The sequence below is a fragment of the Pempheris klunzingeri genome, chromosome 7 (assembly GCF_042242105.1).
Source record: "Pempheris klunzingeri isolate RE-2024b chromosome 7, fPemKlu1.hap1, whole genome shotgun sequence".
In the NCBI taxonomy this organism is placed as follows: Eukaryota; Metazoa; Chordata; class Actinopteri; order Acropomatiformes; family Pempheridae; genus Pempheris; species Pempheris klunzingeri.
The window spans coordinates 28,156,857-28,179,286 of NC_092018.1; the positions used below are offsets into that span (position 1 = coordinate 28,156,857).

General features: G+C 42.7%; 4 protein-coding genes across 4 annotated transcripts; 2 read left to right on the forward strand and 2 right to left on the reverse strand.

Annotated features, from left to right (window-relative positions):
* The first annotated feature begins 27 nt into the window (after nt 1–27).
* On the forward strand, nt 28–5,202 carry LOC139204301 (4-hydroxyphenylpyruvate dioxygenase-like). Its single transcript, XM_070834299.1, has 14 exons — nt 28–60; nt 1,369–1,395; nt 1,847–1,909; nt 2,167–2,271; nt 2,571–2,613; nt 3,025–3,107; nt 3,203–3,292; nt 3,397–3,500; nt 3,607–3,684; nt 4,234–4,396; nt 4,486–4,557; nt 4,644–4,766; nt 4,881–4,997; nt 5,092–5,202. Exons 1-14 carry the CDS (start codon nt 28–30, stop codon nt 5,200–5,202), a joined length of 1,212 nt encoding a protein of 403 aa, XP_070690400.1.
* Nucleotides 5,203–6,095: 893 nt separating this feature from the next.
* LOC139204302 (histone-lysine N-methyltransferase SETD1B-A-like) lies at nt 6,096–14,428 on the reverse strand. Its single transcript, XM_070834300.1, has 15 exons — nt 14,291–14,428; nt 14,103–14,207; nt 13,039–13,309; nt 12,790–12,943; nt 12,417–12,702; nt 11,964–12,257; nt 10,855–11,454; nt 10,417–10,495; nt 9,379–9,756; nt 7,860–8,894; nt 7,499–7,665; nt 7,291–7,416; nt 6,754–6,873; nt 6,391–6,528; nt 6,096–6,269 (listed from the first exon to the last, which is right to left on the reverse strand). Exons 1-15 carry the CDS (start codon nt 14,426–14,428, stop codon nt 6,096–6,098), a joined length of 4,065 nt encoding a protein of 1,354 aa, XP_070690401.1.
* Nucleotides 14,429–15,629: 1,201 nt separating this feature from the next.
* On the forward strand, nt 15,630–17,086 carry LOC139204259 (rho-related GTP-binding protein RhoF-like). Its single transcript, XM_070834244.1, has 5 exons — nt 15,630–15,761; nt 15,940–16,027; nt 16,282–16,391; nt 16,596–16,730; nt 16,812–17,086. The coding sequence occupies exons 1-5, from the start codon at nt 15,630–15,632 to the stop codon at nt 16,977–16,979; spliced, it is 633 nt and encodes a 210-aa protein (XP_070690345.1). The 3' UTR covers nt 16,980–17,086.
* Nucleotides 17,087–18,983: 1,897 nt separating this feature from the next.
* LOC139204066 (calcium release-activated calcium channel protein 1-like) lies at nt 18,984–21,457 on the reverse strand. The gene is made up of 2 exons (XM_070834023.1): nt 21,060–21,457; nt 18,984–19,802 (listed from the first exon to the last, which is right to left on the reverse strand). Exons 1-2 carry the CDS (start codon nt 21,171–21,173, stop codon nt 19,257–19,259), a joined length of 660 nt encoding a protein of 219 aa, XP_070690124.1. The 5' UTR covers nt 21,174–21,457; the 3' UTR covers nt 18,984–19,256.
* Between the last annotated feature and the right edge of the window lie 973 nt (nt 21,458–22,430).

A 22,430-nucleotide genomic window follows, 5' to 3' on the forward strand; every position in this document is an offset into this window, starting at 1 on the left:
ATAGTTTCAGGTTTGTTTTATTACAAGATGGGGATTATTCATCAGGGGACGATTAAAGAGGTACAGAGTTGGTGTTTCAGTACAAACACAACACTTTGTAAGAGCAGTTGACTCCCAGTCATGTAGACGACATCCATGTTCACCAGAGTCTCCTCATGCTGGTTGTGTTGACGAGTTTGAGCAAATTGGAAATTATTTTTTATTCTATTTTAGTTAGTTTTGTAGTTTTTTTTTTTCTCCAGTCTTGATTTTATTTTCATTTCAGCCAAATAAAATGTTTCTCCACTCCAAGTTTTAGTTATTAGTTTAGTTTTTGTCAACTATAATAATCTTGGTATACAGTAGTAAATACTGACATTATCATTGATACTATGGGTTATTATGATGCATTATTACTACACAACAGCAAACAACAGCACATAAACAGGCGAATTCATGAACTAACTAAGTTAATCTGTAGTATGAATAATACATCTCTACTACACATATTACATGTTAGAAACATATAATAATGTTGTCATAACACCTAAGACAGGAGCTGTATCATAGTATTACAAATAGTATTACAACAATATCATACAACAGCCTGCATCCTTGTCCCCCAGAGGAGTCTGGAATGATATGAAATAATCACAAATAAAAAATAGTATATGTGGGGGAGGACCGATGGGATGGGGGCATTAAAAGGCTGACGAGGGTTCACTGAGGCCGGCCCCAGTGAGCCAATCAGAGTCCTGCATGAGTGAGCCTCCTCTCGCCACTAAACACTAACATATGGACCCTTTCTTCTTCTTCTTCTTCTTCTTCTTCTTCTAGGACTTCTGTAATTCTAAACCTAGGTGAACAAGCAGTTTTTCTATAGCCCTTTGCAGGAAAAAAAAGTTTGGATTTATTTCTAAGTAACTCAGATTATTTATGATGTATCATTAAGCAGGGTGGGCAATCAGATTTTTTTTTGTTTGTTTGTTTCCAAAGTAAAGTTTACCTACTCATACTTCACCTACCCTACTCATATGTTGTAAGCATCGTAGTCAGTAGCATCAAACTGAAATAAATTCAATTAATTGATGGTGAGGCCTGTGTACATGTTTTCCCAAGTAATCATTGTATAACAGCAAAAGTGCACCGAGCATCAGTACTCTCCCTCCTCCTCTGTTATACCTCCTCCTCCTAAACCTCCTCCTTACCAATGGGTGTGGATTCAGGAAACTTTTAAATTCTGAAATTCATTGTAGATTTCATTCTGGCAATCAGGTCCCATCACCTGGAGCAAGATGGTGAGTTACCATTGACCGCTGGAAGATTTTTAGAGGGCTTCTTTCTATTATTACATTATTAAGACCTTTGTGTTTGCTTTTTCGATTTCAGACAACATACACGGATAAAGGCGAAAAGGTAGGTAACCTGCTCTGATCAGAGATTAATGTAAGTAATGTTGTATTTATGATGCAGACAGACACTGAGTGGAAAACCACTTCCTTAGTCCAGCACTTTGCCACAGATTGCCTTTCCCTTTACATCAAAAGCCTGTTGACAAGCTGACAAATGTAACTAGAGGACACAAATGTAGGATATGCACTGTATATGTATATATAATTAACATAATATCATATTAATGCTAATATTATTGTTAACCATTGGTAAAATTGTATTTTGCATTTATTTACTATTTACTATTTACTATTACTATTACTTTACTATTTATTTATTTAATACTTTCTCATTATTCCTAAAACTTTCCTGCCAATAAAGCCAACTGAACTGAACTGAACTGAACTGAACTGAACTGAACTGAATCTTCCACCAGCAACTCATGAATTGACCTGTTGTGTTTTCTTGTCTTCAGCATGAGCAGGGCAGGTTCCTCTGCTTCGATCACTTAACATTCTGGGTTGGAAATGCAAAACAGGCAAGTTCACTTTCCACTTCTTTTGAGCACATTATTGGGTTTTTTTTCTGACCAAGTTTTCTCACATATGGAGGGGCAGACTATACACTCAGCAAGGCTATTGGTTCTCCAGAGGGGTGGAGGAGGCAGCTCTGAAGAATCCCAGACCACATACTGAACTAGTCCTTACTAATCACCAGGAGATGGCGCTGTCACAGAGTTTAAGGCCAATTTCTGCCCCAACAAGACACATGTCCATGATTTTCTGTCTTCAACAGGCTGCATCGTATTACTGTAACAAGCTGGGATTCGAGCCTTTGGCTTACCAGGGTCTGGAGACAGGCAGTCGAGAAGTGGTGTCCCATGTGGTCAAACAGGGCAAGGTAAAACAAAAAAGGTCCTCTGTGTCTGGAAGCAGAGCACACATCTAACAGTAAGAAAGATTTCGTTTGGTGCAGCAAAAAGACAGAGAGAACACAGGCTGAACTGGGTTTTGACTTTTAGTGAAAACACTTGAGAGAAATTAGTTTCAAATAATTACAGAGCAGTTCTCATTCTGTTTAGTTTTCATTTCTAGCTTTCAATGAATAATTATATTGGACTCAAGAGGTGGATTTGTTTAAGTAAATCAAATGTAAGTTCAAGGAGGGAAAAGTTAATGTTTTCATTTTGTGTCTCACAGATCATTTATGTGTTCTCATCTGCCCTGAATCCTGGAAACAAAGGTACAGCACCGATCACTTGTGTCTGTGGTGTGTTTAAAAAAAAAAGTCAGGTCACTATAAAGATAAAAAAATAAAAATAGAAAAATCAGATAACTGTGCATTTTGAAGTTTTATGTGAATTTTGAATCTTATTTTAGATTAATACTAATTTAATTTTTAAGATGCCACAGTTTCCAGGAATATAAAACACATTTTTTGAACAGCAAAAGCAGGATCACTCTTATCGTAAGAGACTTAACTCTCTTCAGGTGTGAGCTGTATGAGCATCTAATTAAAACTTGTATCCGCTTTTATGTCTCAAATACATTTAGCCTGGTGGCAGAACACTGAGCTCAGCAATTACAGTCATATTATCAATAATAAAAACAGAATGGTTGACTCTCATCTGAAAATATTCTCCTGTTTTCTCAGAGATGGGAAATCATTTAGTCAAGCATGGGGATGGAGTGAAGGATATTGCATTTACAGTGCAGGACTGTGACTTTCTTGTGCAGGTAATGCTGCAGGTTTTCTCACTTTGAGTTTAATTGGTGGCCATAAATGCTACTAAGATGAATGTTTTTCCCTTACCATATGTCCTCCCTCACAGAAAGCCCGTGAGCGAGGTGCCGTTATTGTAAAGGAACCGTACACCCTGGAGGACAAGTATGGTAAAGTCAGGCTGGCTGTGCTTCAGACGGTGAGAGAAGCCGCTAAGTGTGGATCCTGTGGATTTACACTGAATGTTACAGTCACTATTTTCGATTTAGCACCAAGTGACCATGATGCTTTTGTTTGCTGCAGTATGGTGACACCACGCACACGTTTGTGGAGAGGACGGGATACAGCGGGTTGTTCCTGCCGGGCTTCAATCCCCCTCTGTTCAAGGACCCTTTGTTAGCCACACTGTCAGTTTACATCTGTTATTATTATGTTTATAAGAGGCTAAAAAAAATGATGAGATCTATTACAAAACATGCATATTGTTGTGTATGTTTTTATTCTTCCCTGCAGACCAAGTGGAAAGCTGAATTTCATTGATCACGTGGTGGGAAACCAACCAGATGATGAGATGGTTCCAGTGGTGGACTGGTAATGGACTCTCTTGTTTCTGTAGAGAGTTGAGAAAGATGTGGCACGGCACATTATTCATGCGTCTATGTTGTGCAATCCAAGGGTCAGAGGGGGTGGGTGACAGGAGGAGTCAAAGGGTGTCTGATTGTTACGCAACTGTTTTTCTGGCACGACTCAGGGATCAGCGTGACTTTGCATTTTCTTAAGTGGGTCTCCACATCTGGATCTTGTTTTTACCCCATCGTTGTAGGCATGCACAGGCAGGGAAAGGCAGCTCTCTAAATGAGCGAGCTCATTGGTTGATCCTGAGCAGAGGGGTGTAACTCAGGCTTGGCGGTTTTTAGATGCAAACAACCTCAAGAAGTCGGCTCATAACTCAAAATGTCACTGAGTGGTGTTTGTTCTCCAGTTCAGGTCATGAGGTGATATCGGCATCACAGCAACACTCAGAAGACAACACACAAACACTGAGCATGTGAAATGATGAAGGCCCTTCAGGAGTGTCCTACCCACCATGTGATGTTCACACTTACTGTGGTTCTTGATCTCTGGTTTGTGGTCTAACAGGTATCAAAGAAACCTTCTCTTCCACCGCTTCTGGTCAGTGGATGACAAGCAGCTTCAGACAGAGTTCAGTGCCCTGCGCTCCATCGTCGTGGCAAACTACGAGGAGACCGTCAAGATGCCCATCAACGAGCCTGCCATGGGGAAGAGAAAGTCTCAGATCCAGGCAAGTTCTTTACTTTTAAACAAATTATGTGGACCAGAGGTTAATTTCTTGTGCAAAAGTAATTAAATAAATGGCATTTTTACTTACAGGAGTATGTGGAGTACTACGGAGGTCCAGGAGTGCAGCACATAGCCATGAACACATCAGATATCATCACTGCTGTAAGTCTACAACACACCACAGCTCTGTATGTGGGTGCATCTCAAAAGCAGCAGCAACAGATCTCTGATGAATCCCTTATTTGCAGATTGGTAACCTAAAGGAGCGTGGGATGGAGTTCATGTCTGTGCCAGACACCTACTACGACCAGCTGAGAGAGAACTTAAAACACTCAAAGGTCAAAATCTCAGAGGACCTGGACGTCCTGCAGGTCAGGGCTCAGAGCACATTTTAACCAGTTTGAAGGACTGATGTGGTCTGAACCTCGTGTTTTTACGTGTGGTCAAAGCAGTGATTATATGTATGTCATCTCACTCGTATCCAGGAGCTGAAGATCCTGGTGGACTTCGACGACAACGGCTATTTACTTCAGATCTTCACCAAGCCAGTTCAGGATCGGCCCACCGTCTTCTTGGAGGTCATTCAGAGACACAACCACCAGGTGAGGGCGCCACTGGATAGATGATAACTTGTACAAGGGAGAATATACAGTACATTATTCAGATCAGTAACTTAAATACATGATTTTTCCACAGGGCTTTGGTGCAGGAAACTTTAAGTCCCTTTTTGAAGCCATTGAAGCAGACCAGCACGCTAGAGGAAATCTGACTGTCCTGACACCAAATGGAGTTTCAAAGAACATGTGATTACAGCGTTATAGTTGCTGTAGTTCTGGAAAGTTACAATAAATATTAAATTACTATGAAAAGACACTGTTGAGGGTCCTGTTTACTTGTGTCATACTCCTGACATGCAACATTAATGCTCCGATATTGTGAGTTACTAAATAAGAAAGCACAAGTATCCTTATTAAAGCTCTTATTCTTTATTATTTTTTTTGCATGTTTTATTACAATGTTACACGACTACGTGTTAAAAAGTACGTCATTATATCTCCTGATGCTCACAAAAGATCATATTACGAGTTTGTATCTGTTATCAGTAAGAGTACGTCACAACTCAGCATTTATAATTCACTGCTTTCTTTTTATAAAAATGTTTAGAAAACCAATATTATTAACAGACGCTTGACTCAAGCAAAACACTGTTGAAGCTCACGTGAATGAAAACATTTAACTGTACACTTTTGTTCATCGTTGGGATAAAAAGGTCAACAGGCATGTCAGTGTAACAGGGAGCGTTCACACGTTTGGAGCCCCCACTGTTTTCCCTCCATGTGGTAATAGATTCTATTGTGTGAAACAGTAGTTGTCATGTACACAAGCATGTATCCATACAGCTTTTTGGGAGGATTTACCAGAAAATGAGGGTTTTAACAGCAGTTATCAGAGCTTTCGGGTGGTGCATTGTCATTCTGTGCCAGACCTCCATTGAAAGTTGATTAAATCGTTATTCAGTGAGAAGCACCGCCATCCGTCTGTGCTGCTTTTATGGCCTCCAGACACTTATTGGCTGTCAGGTCCTGAATAGTATTAAAATAGTATTCTTTTTTTTGACACATCTTCAGGGTCTGTGTTTAAATTGTACAGTACCTCGGGCAACTTTGGCTCTTGACATAATCAGGACACTTCATTAGAGATTAGTTCAAGGAGCCGCGGCAGCTATCTGCTCCGCACAAACAAGGAATCTTTGTCTCCTCAATGGGAAACTTGTAGTCGTATGTGATCTCTTCATTGACGCTTATCGGCTGCCGGGAGTATATCACTATCTTCTTCTGAGACTCCACAGTGATGATCTTTGCATAGCAGTTAGGCTGCAGGAGGAAAAAAACCAGAATGCACAGACTTTGTATGAGAATGTAAAGTTACGTTGGATTAAGGATCGTATTAAACAAATCTTATTCTCTAAGCACAGCACTGCCAGCTCTTACTCACATTGCAGCTGTGGTTAATAAACCTGGCTAAGTTCCCACATTTAGTGGCATCAATGATGGTGTCCTGATCAACTCGGAACAAGTAGCTGCTTCCAATGCCTTCCTCCTCGTATCTCTGCTCCCTCATGTCAGCGATGACCTGAGGAGAAAGAAAACAGACGTGCCTGTTCATGAGCGTGTTGTTTATCTCCCTGCTCACACTCACGGAAAGCACCCAGAACAACCGGGGGGTCCCAGGGGGCCTCCGGGCCAAGTTCAGGGGAAACAATCAGAGATAAAAGCAGCATCTGTGATATTTGTTGGGAGGGGTGGGTGCATCATGTATCTGTCTCCAAGCTTTGGCATTTATTTGTGTTCGTCTTACCTGTCTGATGATTTGGCCCACATACTCAATCACCATCTCATCCGCTGCTATAGGCTCCATCGCAAACAGGCCCCACTCGTGGATGTGACTCTGGCTGAAACGAATCCTTTTCTTTCGGAACTGATAGAAGAAGAAGTTAACACACATGCTGACATAACAGGTCAGTCAAATTACTGAGACCATAGCAAAGGCCGTGCATCCGGACAGACACATTGCTGCTGAGTTTTTTTTTTAAATGTCTGGAATGTGTCTTTTTCAGTGGTTGGTGTGGCAGTGGCAGTTGCACCAGCATTTATCTCCCTCTAAAACCCAAACTTTCTGAATGTCTAGACTACACCCAGAATGGCAGAAAAAAGTGTGCATATATTTTTGTGATTTGGGTAACCTTTACACAAAAAGGTAATGGTATTCATATAATATTGTGTTCACAAATAGCAGAATATGTGGTTTAGGAATGCTAGCAGGCTACAGCAACTTCACATCAAGCGTCTGTCAAGTTGAGGACAGGGTTTTTACAGATGAATGTACCGTACTTACTTTCAGCTGGTTGAACTTGACGAGGTCACTGTCACAGTTGAAAGAGGAGAGCAGGCGACGCTGTTCAGACCTGAAGTCAGATCCAGCACGCAGTGAGGTCGTTTGCTGGGCTGGGATGCACATTCCCTGCCGAAACATATGCTGACATTAAAACACCGAGTGGAATAAACTTGGAACTGAGATCATCGCGATTTCCTCCGTTTCATACCTGAGTGCTTGTGGATGGCATCTCGGCGGGCAGCTTTGTGTTGCTGAGGTATTTCAGTTTATCTTTCCTGCTGATTCTGTAGAAACCTTCACTGCGAGCAGAGCCGGTCATGTGACGTGGCAGCCGGGATGTGAGTTCCTCGCTCTGCTCTGTGACGACTTTAGTCAGTGAGCAGAAGTTAAGGAAGTTAGGCACACAGTATGATGTACAGCACTGTGTATTAATCAAATACGGCTTCAAATAAAATGCATCTCAATTCCTGTATAGATTCACAATTGAATAGCAAACTGCAAGGAATTCCACCACTACGATTGTAAACTCACTGTGATCTAATTTAATGAACCTCTGTTCAAAAGGATATGAGGGTGAGGTATCCACTGGGTGTCGCTGACCCACCCAAAGCCATTGTCCTGCTCTTGCAGCCTGTCATATGTGCACCTTAGCAGCCTCGCATCTTCTTCATCCAGGCCTTCCTTCCAAAACCTATGAAGTATCCTCCTCTCCCCGCAGGGCGGACGCCACCTGTGAGGACTACTGTGAGAGGAGATAGAGCGAGAGATTCTTTTGAGCCGCTGATGGAGTCTCCATCTCCTCTTTAGCCTCGTCAGCTGTTTTCTCCTCCATAAGGATTTCTCTGTGTCTCCTCTGTTCTCCTCATCCAGAAGGCCGGGCATATTCTCCAGTCCCTGCAGGGGCTTCATTCTCACACATGGACTGATCGGCACGCCCCTCCCATCAGCAGAGTCGGATGAGGATTCAGAGAGGCTGCATGGAGAGGATGCTGAGAAGGGAGAACCTCTGAGAGGATCACATAAAAGTGGCTGTGAGGTCGCCACCATTTGTGTTTTCCTCCTGTAGATTATAGTTCTCCGGGGAAGGATGATGTCTCTCCCAGGGGTCTTCGGGGCTGTGACGTATGGATTGCTAGCCAGACATGGCACAGAAGGTGGGCTGCTAAGAGTCCGGCACATCACTATGCTACCTTCTGACACAGTCGTCTCTCTGCCCGGTGTTGGCGGTGCTCTCCCTGAGCTATACTGAGTCCAACCACTTCTATCCTCTCTACCTGGAGTTTTGGGAATGTCCTGGTACGATGGGTATGAGGCTGGGGGGCCGGAGGGAGCAAGGCAGAGCTCACTGATTGTTGGAGAGAAGGAGGTGACTTCACTGGCAGAATCCTCACTTTCCAGATCAGCCACTATCCCCTTGCCTGGTGTTTGCGGTCGCTCCACCTCCTCCACTGTTGGAGATGTTGGTTTGCTTCTTATCACAAGGTCGGTGTCGCTGTCCACCAAGGAGCCCGTAGGCGTGAGAGGCCTCAGGTTTTCTGTGTTCTCCAGTGGCCCCACCATCCACTCAGGTCTTTCCATCTCTATGTCAAGGTGTGGCTCCACTGCTACACAGACAAACAAGAAGATATTACAAAGGCACATTTTCACCCTTTCATCAACACTTTTCTTCCACTGCTTCCAATTTTTTCCTCTGGCATCACCAGCAGTTCCATGTTTTCACTCATGCAGTGTAATATCTTAGCATCTACTTGATGGATTGGCACAAAGTTTTGTGCAGATGTTCACGGTTCCCAGAAAACTACTACCTACTGTCTTTTGTGACTCACTTTACCTTTACTGAAATACCTCAATAACTATCAGAGGGATTGATCAGAATGTGTTAATGCATTGTACCCATAACAAATAATATCTTTAAATGCTTTAATTGTTTTTATCCCCATTAGAGGCCAGAATATTAATGAACTATCTGGCTTCTCAAAAAAAAAAACCTTTTTGAATGCCAAATTAAACATAATGAACATTATTTGAACTGCTCTACTGCAGTAAAATCTTTCCATCTACTGCTATACAGCATGCTAAACATATAACCTGGAAGTCCAATAGGTGACGGGGGCCGTAGATGGTCCTGGGGTTCGCTGGTTTGGAGCTCCATCACGGCATCCAACTCACAGTCGTCTTGTTGACAGGATGTGCACTGCTCCTCCTCGTCTTCCTCCCCATGCAGTGGAGCCGACCAGTCCTGCAGGCTCAGCTCTAGCTGAGCACCAGGGGTTAGAGGGGCTGGTGGGGTGACGGGGGGCTCAAGCTCCATCGACTCTTCATCTGACGATATGACTATACACTCGCCGTCATCCTCCAGGTCTCCATCTTCAGGACTGAGGTCAGAGTAGGACAACTCCTCGAGGCTCAAGGAATCGGAGGATTCGAAGTCTGATGAGTACTCACTTTCCTCTGAGGAGCTGCTCTCTAAAAAACAAAAACACAAAAACATTGGCTCATAATAATGTGATTGTTCTTTAGTGTTCAGTGTTACAACTGTACAACCTTTTAACGCACCGCTATTTGAGCAGCCTGCTCCACGACTAGTTTGTAAGCCGACAGCTTCATCCTCCTCTGGGTGGTCTGGTAACTCCTTTTCTTCTTCAGCATGATTCGTGTCAGCATCATCACGATCCTCTCTGTCACACTAATTAGAGTACCAGTTACATAATGCATATCTTTAGAAGTTCACACTGTCAGCATATACATAGTTTATCATATTAATACTTTGTATAGATTCTGTAAAAGCTGCATGATAAATTTGAAAGCAAAGTTTTCCTATTCACCGGGACTGGAGGATCGTCATTGTCTTGCACAATGGCCTGGGCTTTGTCTGATATTGTCTCTTCATGTTGAAGTGTGTTATCTTCTTCTTTCCCTTTATCATCGTCGTCATCATCACTGTCAAGCTCATGCGGTCTTGCATGTCTGCGTTTGGCTCTCTCAGATGCAGGTCTTAATGTGTCACCCCCCTGTGGTTTCACGCCTAAAGCCACATGGAAAGAGAGAGTTGACAAAGCTACAGTCTAGATAGAACAGACAGTTATCACCTGCTAAATGAGGGTTAGCTGCATTAAAAGCACTGACCAGCACTTTCATGAGCAGAGCATGACTTATTTTCCACCTCCTCTGATGCAGCGGGATCATGTGCTCTTTTCCTTTTTACCTGAATAACAAAAGGTTATTTTTTACGTTAAGTTATGGGTCAAACGCCGGCGTGTTTCATATTACAATAAGCAGAATGGTTTACCTTGAAGGACGGCAGTGGGGGCTTTTTGCCCTGGCCACTGAGTGAGTGACTGGGGGGGTTTATTTGTTTGGTTCTTTCTTCTGTACTTGCAGTTCCACTTTTTAGAGGAGAGACTTGTATCTTATGGATAAAAAAAACAACGGCAATGAACATACTGGCTCCAAAAGCATATAGCCATTATAGGGGGCAAAAGGACACAGGATTTATTTTCCTCGTTCATCTGATTTCGCTGACCATGTTATTATATACTAATAAATAATAAATAAAGAACTTACCTTTGTTTTCTTCTCTTGACAGTCCCACCAGTCCTCAAAAGCCTTAAAAGCGATGCCTTCAATCATTCTACGAGTTAAGTCCTTCTTAATGATTGACTTCAGTTCATTCATGATGACTTCTAAAACTTTTTCTACGGTGAATTTATGAGCGTTTTCCCACAAAAGCGGGTAGTCTGGTGGTGGCACAAAGGGGTTAAACCTGGGAAGAGGTGGAGCGGGCCAGGGTGGTGGGGGGAATGGTACAGGAGTCCCCTTATCCAAAGGGCCTGCAGGCTGCATGGGTAAGGGGTAGGTGTGCACGGGAGGTGGAACAGAGGATGGCATCATCAGAGGTGGAGGGGGTCTGAGAAAAGTGGGCGGGGGAGGAATAGAAGGTGGAGGCGGTAGAGGGGGAGGACGAATGGGCATGCCGGTGTGATGGCCCGGTCGTGGGATCCAGCCTGGAGGTGGGATGGGGATGGTGCCATTTGGCAGGCGAGGTGGGACAGGTGAAAGAGACGGGGGAAAGGGAGGCATGGGGAAAGGGAAAGGAGTGACTGGAGGATGGGAGCATCCAGAACTAATGGCTGGAGGAGTTTTGGAGGTCAGGTGAGTGGTGCTCTGGAGAGAAGAAAGGGACGGAGGCTGAGGAAGAGAAGAGACGTCTTCTGTGGGTGTCAAAGCTCTGGACGGTCTAGTTGAGTGCTCTTTATCCTCATCTGCGACATGATGCTCCTGAGTAAGACCACAACAATCTAAATGACTCCTACAGCACAAATAGCACTTTTATTGTTATCATGACACTTGCAGAGCTCTAGAGGAATTACCTTTGGGCAGGATAATGACTGGAAGCCTCCTGCATCTTTTTCGCCGTTGTTTACGTGAGCCCTCCTTTCAAAATGTGTGAAATCAGATGGCGTGGGACACTGGGAGTTTCTCGTAAGAAACAAAACAGCCTGAGCAGTTTCATCCTCTTCGTTTTCAACGAGCCATGTTGGACTGGCACCGACCGGCTCATTGTGGGAGCGCTGATGGCCGGCTGTGAAGGATTCATAAGGAGTCCGAGTGCAATCAAGTGAGTCATTTGAGACAAGGGAGTTGCTGGCTAAGCAAGGGGAAGTTGGGCTGACCTGAGGGTGCACATCAGCCTCCAAAGTCGTTCTGTCAAAGTACGAGGGGCCAGCACTCTGGCTGTTTATCAGCAAACTTTCAATGCGGGAGTCCAAACTCTCTACTTTAGGCTGCGGGCTGCTGGAGGAACAGTTATCAGCAGATGGACATAATTCTGTTACGCTCGAATGGTTGTCAGGTGGGGTGGGTACAGCTGCCTGCCGGTCAGCTGCAAAATGGATGCCCATGATGCTAAAACAGTTGGAGTTCAGATGTAAAGCCTTGGAAGTAGTGGCATCCATGTCTCTGAACTCCTGACAGGGGGAGGCAAGGCTAAAGGAAGGTTCTGTATCATTGTGAGCAGAGGATTGTGTATCTTGCCCCCACAGTGCTAGCTGCTGTCTGCTAGCCTCTAAGTGGTTGGAGAAGGAGTGCAGTGGCTGTTCTTGGCAATGCTTCAAAATAAAGCTGACATCTGAGACCTCGCCGGATCCCCTGTGATGATGCCTCGCAGGTTTACGATGGCAGAGCTCTCGTCTTAAAGGTTTGTGAACGCTATAAGTGGAGGGCTCCCCCTGGAGGATCGGAGTCGCCTGAAGACTGGAGTAGCAGGAGTCCTGGGAGAGGGGAGTCGCAGACAAGCAAGGAGTTCCCTGAGAACGGGGTGTAAGCCCAAAGCTGCAAGGTGTGTCCTGCCAAATACTGGAGTAGACTGTGTCCAGAGAGAGGGGTGTGGCGATGCTGGTGGGGCTGGAGACACTCCCATGTCGCTGTAAGAGATGGATAATACACAAGATAACAAATATCATTTAACAGCTGGCTTATTAATGTTGAATATACAATTACTCCAGTGTTTTAAGCACTACAAGCAGCTTTAAAATGTTTACCAGCAAACTGTCAATTAAGCTCTGAAGAGCTCGCTCACTGCTGCCCACCGGCAACGTCCAAGGTGTGTAGAGACCACGCAAGAGGAGCTGAAGATACCGCGTCCTGTTTTCACCTGAGGATGGTTGCATGTTGCAAGATTAACACTTATACTTTCAATACATACATAGAAAAAAAAAAAAAGCGAGGTACTTCGACAATCAGTGGTACCTTTCGGATCAATTTCCACGTGAATAAAATTTCCCATCACCGACGTCTGGTGGAGGTCCTGAACGGCGTCTTTTGCTGCCCTCACAGTGTCGAAGACGACCTTCGCAATCCCCAAATGCTTCTTGTTCTTGGGATTGTAAAAGACTTCTACTTCTTCGACGTTGCCATATTTTTTGCACATGTTAGTCAAGAACGCCTCCTTTACATTGTCATTCAACCTGGAAAATGTCAGTTCTTTGGGAGGAACTGGGCCAACATACCACTCATCAACCTGGAGGGACAAACACCATCATCATCATCATCATCATCATCATTATTATTATTGTTATTGTTATTATCATTATCATCATTGTCACTGTTATTCATTATGATTATTTCTAGTCTTGTTATTATGACTATATTACATATCTTTAAGGTTTAAGGTGGAATGTAACCTATTATGTTTTACCTAAGAACTGTACTTGTGTACAGATTTGAGGTACTTGTACTTTCACTGACTATTTTTACTTCAGGCTACTTTGTACCTTCTCCTCCACTCCAGTTCAGTTACTAGTTGATTCATCAATTACAATTTGGGAACAAAACAAATGAAGAGCACACACATTGTCATGGATTCAACTATCCAGCCATGTAGAAAATTAGAGCTGAAACAATTAATTAGTCGATCAAGAGAAAATTAGAACTATTTTGATTGCTGATTAATATCAATTGTATAAGGGACTATGAAATTAACCGAAAATACTCAAGTAAAGTGTAAGTGCCTAATAAGGACATAAGTACAGTACAGTAGGAACATTTCACCTTGAACTTTATGGTCACTATAATGCTACGGTTCTGGGTAAAAGTTTGACAAACCAAACAATGACTCTACTAACTGAGAAAATGATCAGCAGATTAATGATCCATAATATCATTAGGTGCAGTTCTATGTAGATCTAATAGCACAGCAGTCTGCATTCAATACATTTGCTTTTAATACTTTACACCTAAGTAACATTTCGTTGCAGGGACTTTTACTTGAGGAGTATTTCTACATTGTGGTGTTAGAACCAAACAAATATTACCTTAAATTTGGAAACCAAAAGCTCAGTGTTGTTGCATCTGCTCCACAGGCGGCAGATGCGGGGATCTCTGACTGTCTCCACAGGAAACAGACCTAAATCCTCAACCTGCCAGGTAAACACCAGCCATCAGCACAGTGGGAAACTCACAGGCTGCATCAGAGCGGTTAGTGCGTGTGGAGGACACTCACCGGTATGTTGAAGTGCTGCCCATCATAACGGTACACTTTATACAGTCCTCTGGTCAATGTGGGGTCGATCATCAGTCTGCAACTTCTCCAGTGCTCAGGCGGCGTCTCTCTCTCTGGAGTTTGTCTTTCGCTTTCCATTACATTGGTCAAAATCTGGAGAAAACACTAAAAGCAGGAGCGTTTGCTGTCAGATCAGACTAGCAGCTGGTGGATGTTGCCATCTTACATCAGTACAGGTTAACACGCCCCGACAGGTGATGAAGAGCATCACCTGTAGCGCTGTCCTCCTCTCAAAGGTAAACAGGTCGTTACATTAAACGCTCATTAAACGTGAGTCTAACGAGACATTTGTCATCTCTCTCTCACCTGTACCGAAGGTGTGTCCGCTGATGGAGCAACATTGTGGAAAAGCTGTTGTTATTTTCGCTGTTTTCACAGTTCGCCGCCCAGGTTGGACGATGGATCCATCCGCCAGCAGACAGAGACGGAACATAGACCCTTCGGTGAGGCGGAAGAACACAAGAGGTTGGGAGGAGGTGGGTTAACAGGTGACAGGTGAGACACCTGAGTGCACCTCTGTGATACATGTCATGTTGTAACTCTACTTTACACTACAGGTTTATTATCTCACACGGTCCAGATGAATGAAAAGGGCTTTTTCAAAGGAAGTGAAATATAAAGGTCTGAAATTGATGTTTTCCCAAGTTTATAATTTATTTAATAAATTCTTTATAAAATAAGTAAAGATAACGTGACATAACACAGGCCTTACAGAGGGGGATTTTAATATTACAGCATCACAAGAAATATGTGCTTGCATTATATTTATATTACCTATATACATTAATATCAGCATATACATGAGTAGATACAGTATAGTACAGTAGAATGTATTCATATGTAGATGATTAGGAGTGCCTATTAAATATAATCAAACATAATGTGAAAAATAAAGTAAATATGAAGAAAAAACATGCAAATGTATGAAATATACAGTATGTATATAGTATATATATATTTAAAGCAAGCTAATAGAGTACAATGGAATACTGAACATGGCATAAGATAGATAGATAGATAGATAGATAGATAGATAGATAGATAGATAGATAGATAGATAGATAGATAGATAGATAGATAGATAGATAGATAGATAGATAGAGAGGGTGGAGCTAATTGTGTTTGTGTCCCAGGAAGCAGTGCACACATGACCTGTAAGTCATTTAGCTGTGAGCGACTGCTGCAGCCACAGTTTCTCTTTCCCTCTGGATCATCTCAGCAGCACACACACCTGCCAGGAGCAGCAGTCAGTGGGAGCATCGCTCACCTGTAACAAAACATGAGCCAGAAAGGATCCGGAGCAAACAGAGGAAACGGCCTGCAAGAGGAATTCAGGGTTGTTATTGTAGGAGACAGCGGCTGTGGGAAAACCTCTCTGCTCACAGTTTACACTAAAGGGGTCTTCCTAGAGGTGAGTAAAGCTCTTACACTTGGCTGCTGTCAGTGGGTCGACAGGAGTGTACGTGTTTCAAATAGGAATAAATAATGACACAAATCCATTTTAATTAAAAACTTAAACAGAATAAAATGTTTGTAATTCAAATAAACCTCAGCAGAGAAAATGTTTTTGTTTTTTTTTTTCCCTTCAGGAATATGTCCCATCTGTGTTTGACAAAAGTATTGTAAATTCGAGGTACAGAGGGCAACAGTTTCGGCTACATGTCTATGACACTGCAGGTAAGGTTTCGCTCTTTACTTTTAAAACCACCTTGTTCGACAGGTAGCCCAAGTCTGCAGAGGGTGTGTCGAGCCATCAGAGAAATACAACCACATGTCCTTTTGTCTTAAGTCAGTAAATAACCTAAACACTACCATTATATTGGATATAATCACCCAATTAATTATTTGAGTCTAGTTTATTTTTTTGGTTTATTAATTTTTGGCTGAGTTTGAGTAATTTCAAATACAGGTTTTGATGTTGTCAATATCAGGTCAGGAGGAATACGATCGCCTGCGTCCTCTCTCCTACCACAATGTGAACGTGGTGCTCATCTGCTACGACGTCATGTGTCCTTCAAGCTTTGATAATGTCTTCATAAAGGTATATCCAAGTTGCGTCTTCAGTGTTTTATTGCTCTGGTTGAGGTAAATTCCCTTTCACTTCAATTACTCCAGTTTATTTATTGAAGACAATAAGTATCAAGCCTATAGATAATAGTCTTTGTCAAAATCTTGACCTGTGCATTGCAGTTATTTTGCAGTCTGTGCTTCCCAAAAAATACCACAATGTAAGTGTGTCTTTCAGTGGTACCCTGAGGTGCAACATTTCTGTGATGAGGTGCCCATCATCCTTGTTGGGTGCAAAGGAGACTTAAGAGAAGACAAAGTCCGCCTCAGGAAACTATGGTCATCTGGCCAGAATGCCGTCACATATATTCAGGTATGTAAGTCACCAAATGAAAAGTCACACATTTGTACGATTCATAGCTCATTTTGTGGGAATAAAAGTCTGTTCTGACAGGGAGAAGAGGCCAGGAGGAAACTCAGGGCCGTGCTCTACTTGGAGTGCTCGGCAAAATACAGGGAGAATGTGGACGACTTATTCAGAGAAGCAACCAAACAAGCGCTAATGGCAACAAGACGGCCGGAAAAGGCCAGCGAGCGGGGGAGTCAATGTGCTTTGTTGTGATGCACGCTCACGGCTCTGACTGACAGATAGTAGCTCATACTCAAACTGCACGTCCGCACACATTTCCTGTGTGGGTTTTCCTGTCTACCCTGTCGTTTAAAGACATTTCCAGGGCATTTTTTACACATGCAAATAAAAAAAATGTATTTAATACTCACAAATCATCTCAGATGTGTTTTATTCTCAAACCGGAAACATCAACAAACACACAAACACTGCAGCTTCGTGACCAAACCTTACCACACAAAGGCAAATCTTACAATACAGTATTTACTGAAAATTCACTTTAAAGCTGTGCATCGACACAAACAGTGGAACCTCCATATATATATATACAGTAACATACACCGGATTAAATAAATAAACCAAATAAACAAAGAAATGCCTGTGTTTGCATTGATCTGTTTTTACAGAAGGCACATGTGCACATCTTGAGTATCCCAGAGTGTCTGCAGGCGACCTGAATAAAGCCATCAACAGTTCTTTGGGGAAGCATAATGACCATTTTAATAAACGCTCTGTAACTTTGCGACCTGCTTATGGCTCTTTGTTCTCTACTATGCGTCACAGAGCTGTTATCGTCTGGTCGAGGCCATTTCCATGCAAATGTGGGGAGTTTATAGTTTATGGAAGCTATTAGCTTTTCATGACTCACTACACACCATGTGTAGGCGGTGGGTAATAGCAAAAGTGACACTGCAACAACAACCACAGCATTACCTTGATATGAATATATACAGCATAGCTACTATTTTCAGTTCCATATTCAATATTACCTGATAAAAATGCACTCTCAAGTTCACCACATAGATTAAAGTAATTAAAGTTGACCAGAATCCTAAATAGGAGATTGTGCTGATTAAATATATTCAGGGGAGAAAATTACAGTATATGACAAAGTGATATGAAGCTGTTGCCATGACACCATTACATAGCAAACTGTCATCCATGTTTTCTCATTTGAGCTTGAATATGCCGCTTGACTTTTGTACCAGTGTTACAGAGTGAAGTGAAGACGATGGTCAAACCCAAGTAAAGCAGGTCACCAATGTGCCACAGGATGAAGAGGACAAGCCCTCTAAACCCACACTTAAACAATCTACAACCTAAAACGATGTGTGAACACGCACAAGCTTGTAAACTATGAAAAATACAAAGCATACAAACTTAAACACTTCATTTCTAATATGTGAAAGCTTTGTAATAATACATTCAACAATACTTCTCCAAATGCCAGTAACCGTCTTTTATGAATTACATATACGTATATTGTATATTCCAACAGCGAAAAGCAACATGACAGCGAACTCATATCTCACATTTTTCCCTTTATATAAAATCTGTGCACTTCAACACTTAAAAGGTTAAAAGCACTTTGAAGAAGTGTTCTTTAGCATCAGATTGCACACAAACACTGCTGGGTGTTAACATATATATATGTTCTATTTGATTTTGGCTTCAAGACATTTGGAGCTCTATTATGCAAGCGGTAAAATGTAAATTGTTCAGAAGAAGGATAAGGGAAAAGAAGAACAGGAGCGAGCAGTTTACAAAATCCAAAACAACTGGTACCTGGGGCTAAATAAAAAGTCTCTTAAATATAATATGATATTTCAGTAGGACAATTCACTCGAATATGAACGGCAGTATTGATAATAAAAGTGCAGATGCTGCAGGGGTGGCGAGTTATACAGCATGCATCCATCAGCAGCACAGAATAAACTGTGAGCTGTGTCAACTGCACCTGGAAAAGCCTAGAATTTGTCTACCTGAACTAAAAAGATGCTTCGTTTAAATGAGTATAGAATCATATTAAAAAAAAAAAAGGAAGTGCACCTTTAAATGACCCAATGTCATTATTTAAATCTGATGTGGATCTTCCTCAGGATCCTCCAAGTGTTGGTGATACTAAGTCCCGTTATGTTCTAGTCCTGTTCTATTGTTATGAACTATAAGTGCTGTGTTGTTAAGTAAAATATGTAATGTGATATGTCATCATCTGAAATGTTAGCACCCGAGAGCAAAAGATCTGCCTTCAAGTTAAAAGGTACAACTATTTTCCCTCTCTGTAACAGATAGATGACTGTGAACATGCATCATCCAAAAGTGGGTCTAAACCTGCAGTGCTCGACAGACGAAGCTTGCAATAAAAAAATTTTAAAAAAATTTAAAAAGCATCTGAGCAAAGTTCACAAACAATAAAAAATAAAGCTTTTATAAGAGATTTCAGAATAAAGGCACAGTTGAATGTCCACTGCTGCTGCATGCTGGCTATCATCACGGGAAATGGGCAGCGGCCTTCAGGTCGTCGTTCTCAGGCCGGTGGTCCAGCTGGTTCTGGAGCCGAATCACCTGCTCCAGCTCTCGGATCTGTCTGTCCGTTTTGTGACTGACGAGTGTGCGGTAAAAGTGGACGGCGAACACGATGAAAACGAGTCCAAAGGGCACCATGATGCAGGTGGAAGCGATGGCTGCGGCCTCGCCGGAGCTTATGGTGCCGTTCACTTCAGTGTTGCTTTTGAGGGGTAAGAACTTCACCCAGCACAAGAGCATCACCTCCGTGAGGAAGAGGAGGGTGCCGATGACCGTGGAGAAGGCCCAGGCCAGTTCTATGTGGCGGTGCATGCGCTCGTGGGGGGACTCGTTGACGGAGTTGAGATTGTGTACGTTGCTGACGGCCTCGAGATTAGGGAGGATGCAGGTGCTGATCATGAGGGCAAAGAGGTGCACCGCAACCAGAACCGTGGTGCAGGCACTGAAGGCGATCAGCAGCCCTGGAGGGTACTTAAAATCCCGCTCCAGCTGCACCTCCACCATGGCAACCTGGGAAAATCACACAAGGAAAATGTCAATATTTACAACGTATATATAGAAGAAACGTCTCTATTATTCTTAATATGCAATTTTATTTTGATTGCTTTATATTCTTTCAGGGCAGTTTTTGGTATCCTGCACACTTTTTTGTGTTTTGTCATGGAAATCAGGAGTCATTTCTACAAATACCACAAATGCTAGTAATAAACTGGCATATTAGACTGCTGACAACTAACTACACATGGTGATTATAATATATAACTCAAAATAAACTTACCTACCTACCTGAAACCCATTTAAACTACATGTTTATTGTACATGTTTATTGTACATGTTATTATGTGCATTAAACTGCCTAATAAAGAATAAAACTCCGCTCACTGCTCCTTTTACACCTGTTGATGTTTCCGCCACAAAGCAAAGGCAGCGATGTGAGTGAATCAGATGAAATGTAGCAATAAACAAAAAAACCATCCCAGATGTGGTTCCTTATACTAAATGCAGCCATTTGTGGTCAATAGTTTAAATGTAGGTGTTGTTATAAAGAAGAAGGCTGGAGGGTCCCTGACTTGTTAAAAGAGCAGAACAACTGCATTACTTACAAACATTAATATGAGGTGAGCAGCTCATATCTAATTAGCACACACATGTATGGAAGTCAGAGGACAGTGGTCAGTGTGAACAGCTGTCTATGGGAACAGGAGTGTGGGCTATTATCATACACACTATGTAGTTTATTCTGGCTAATTATTAACTTTTTGTGATCCACATTGTGAATTTTGTGGTGATTTACAAGTCAGGGGGAAAAGAGAAGTAATAAAAGGGAGAGGATGCCTCGGCAGCGCTCTGTGCTGCTGTGCGCTCTACTTGTTATGGCGGAAGATGAACCCGGACTTGAGGGTGTGTTTGAGCCCTGTGAAGTTCACATGAACTATTTTTTCCTCTTCGGTCCGCTGAGAGCCAAATGCCCACAGACACCGTCTCATGCAAAGTCACCCACGACCACAGGGACGAGTGCGGGTCGTTTTTAACACCGTGACCTCTGTTCTCCTCCTCATCACACCTTCCTCACTGATACCAGTCGGTCACTAACTGTGAATATTAGCCGTCATCGGGCCCGTGAAGTGTCACGAGCGCCGCAGCCATTGACAACAATAATCTGCGTCACATATGTGTGTGTGTGTGTGTGTGTGCACCGAGCTGGTGGTCATGGAGGAAACACGGTGGTCTCTGCAACAGGAGCCATGAAGACAACGTTAAACTCACCATCGCGAAGCCCGACAGCAGGGCTGAAGTCCGGCTGGTGGCTTTCAGCTTGGCTCGACTCAAGTAGAGTTTTCTCCACGACAGAGCCTGCATGGAGTGCTCGTTCAGACTCATTCTGAAAGTTCCTCCAAGTTTCAAGTTGTTGGTTTTTTTTTTTTTTTTTGGTGAATATAAAAAGTTTTAAGTCGGGAGGATTTAAAGGAAGGTGCTCGGTGAAGTTGCCAGATGAGAAGCGCGCACGGGAGATGTGTTTCCACCGAAGTGCGACATCTAGCAAATACCAGATGTAGAAAACTCTGAAGCTCAGTCTGAAGTTTGCTGCAACAGCTGACCGACCCTATCAGGAAACACTGCGTACCCACAATCCAACGCTCTCCACGGGCGCTGCTGCAGCTCGCCTCCTGGTGCCAGTCAGGAGCACCACAGCAGGACGCCCGGTTATCTGTTGAGCTACACCCGAGATGTGCCGAAGAGTTGGGCAACCATCACACTGCTGGTCATTCTTCACTTTATACCAGCACTGTTAACTGAGTGTGAGGAAATTAGTTTCATAACAAAATGAAAAAGAAATCTAGCTGTAGTCTGGTAATGACTGTTGATGTACAACAGACATGTCAGATTACTACCTTTTCTTACTTTTATTCCTAGTAGTGTAAGTTTATTTTGTGTACATTAACAGAAATTGAAATTTTAATGCAGGAATTGTGCTTAACAGTATCTTTACACTATGTGTTGTAACAAGAATAAGAATAAGAATGACTTTATTTATCCCGGAGGAAATGGTTGTGCCAGAGTGCGGTACAGAGGTCAAGTCACAACAATACAAAATATTGAAATACAAAATTGAACAGAAACTTAGACACAATAAAATACAATTACATTAAATAGTCTGTCCCTTTTTTAAAACAAAAAGTACAGATTGAAAAGTACAAATTTGTGAAAGTGTCACAGTGTGTGAGGTGAAGTGTGCAAAGTAAGTGAAACTATACAGAATAGACTTTAACAATTAAATATGATATGTGCAAAGTGCAAACTGCAAAACGGGAGACAAAGTGAAAGGGAATGACCTTCACGGTTATTGCACATGATTCTGCTGAATGAGTCCGTTACGTGTCCCTCCTGCTGGTGGAGGAGGCCTTATACAGTCTAATAGCCACAGGTAGGAAAGACCTCCTGTGGCGTTCTGTGGTGCACCTTGGTGGTCTGATACGACGACTGAAGGTGCTCTGACTCTGCTATCAGTGTGGCGTGCAGGGGGTGGGAGGTGTTGTCCATGATGCTGAGCAGCTTCTTCAGCATCCTCCTCTCAGACACCTCCACCACAGGCTCCAACTCGACTCCCGGGACAGAACCAGCTCTCCTGATGAGCTT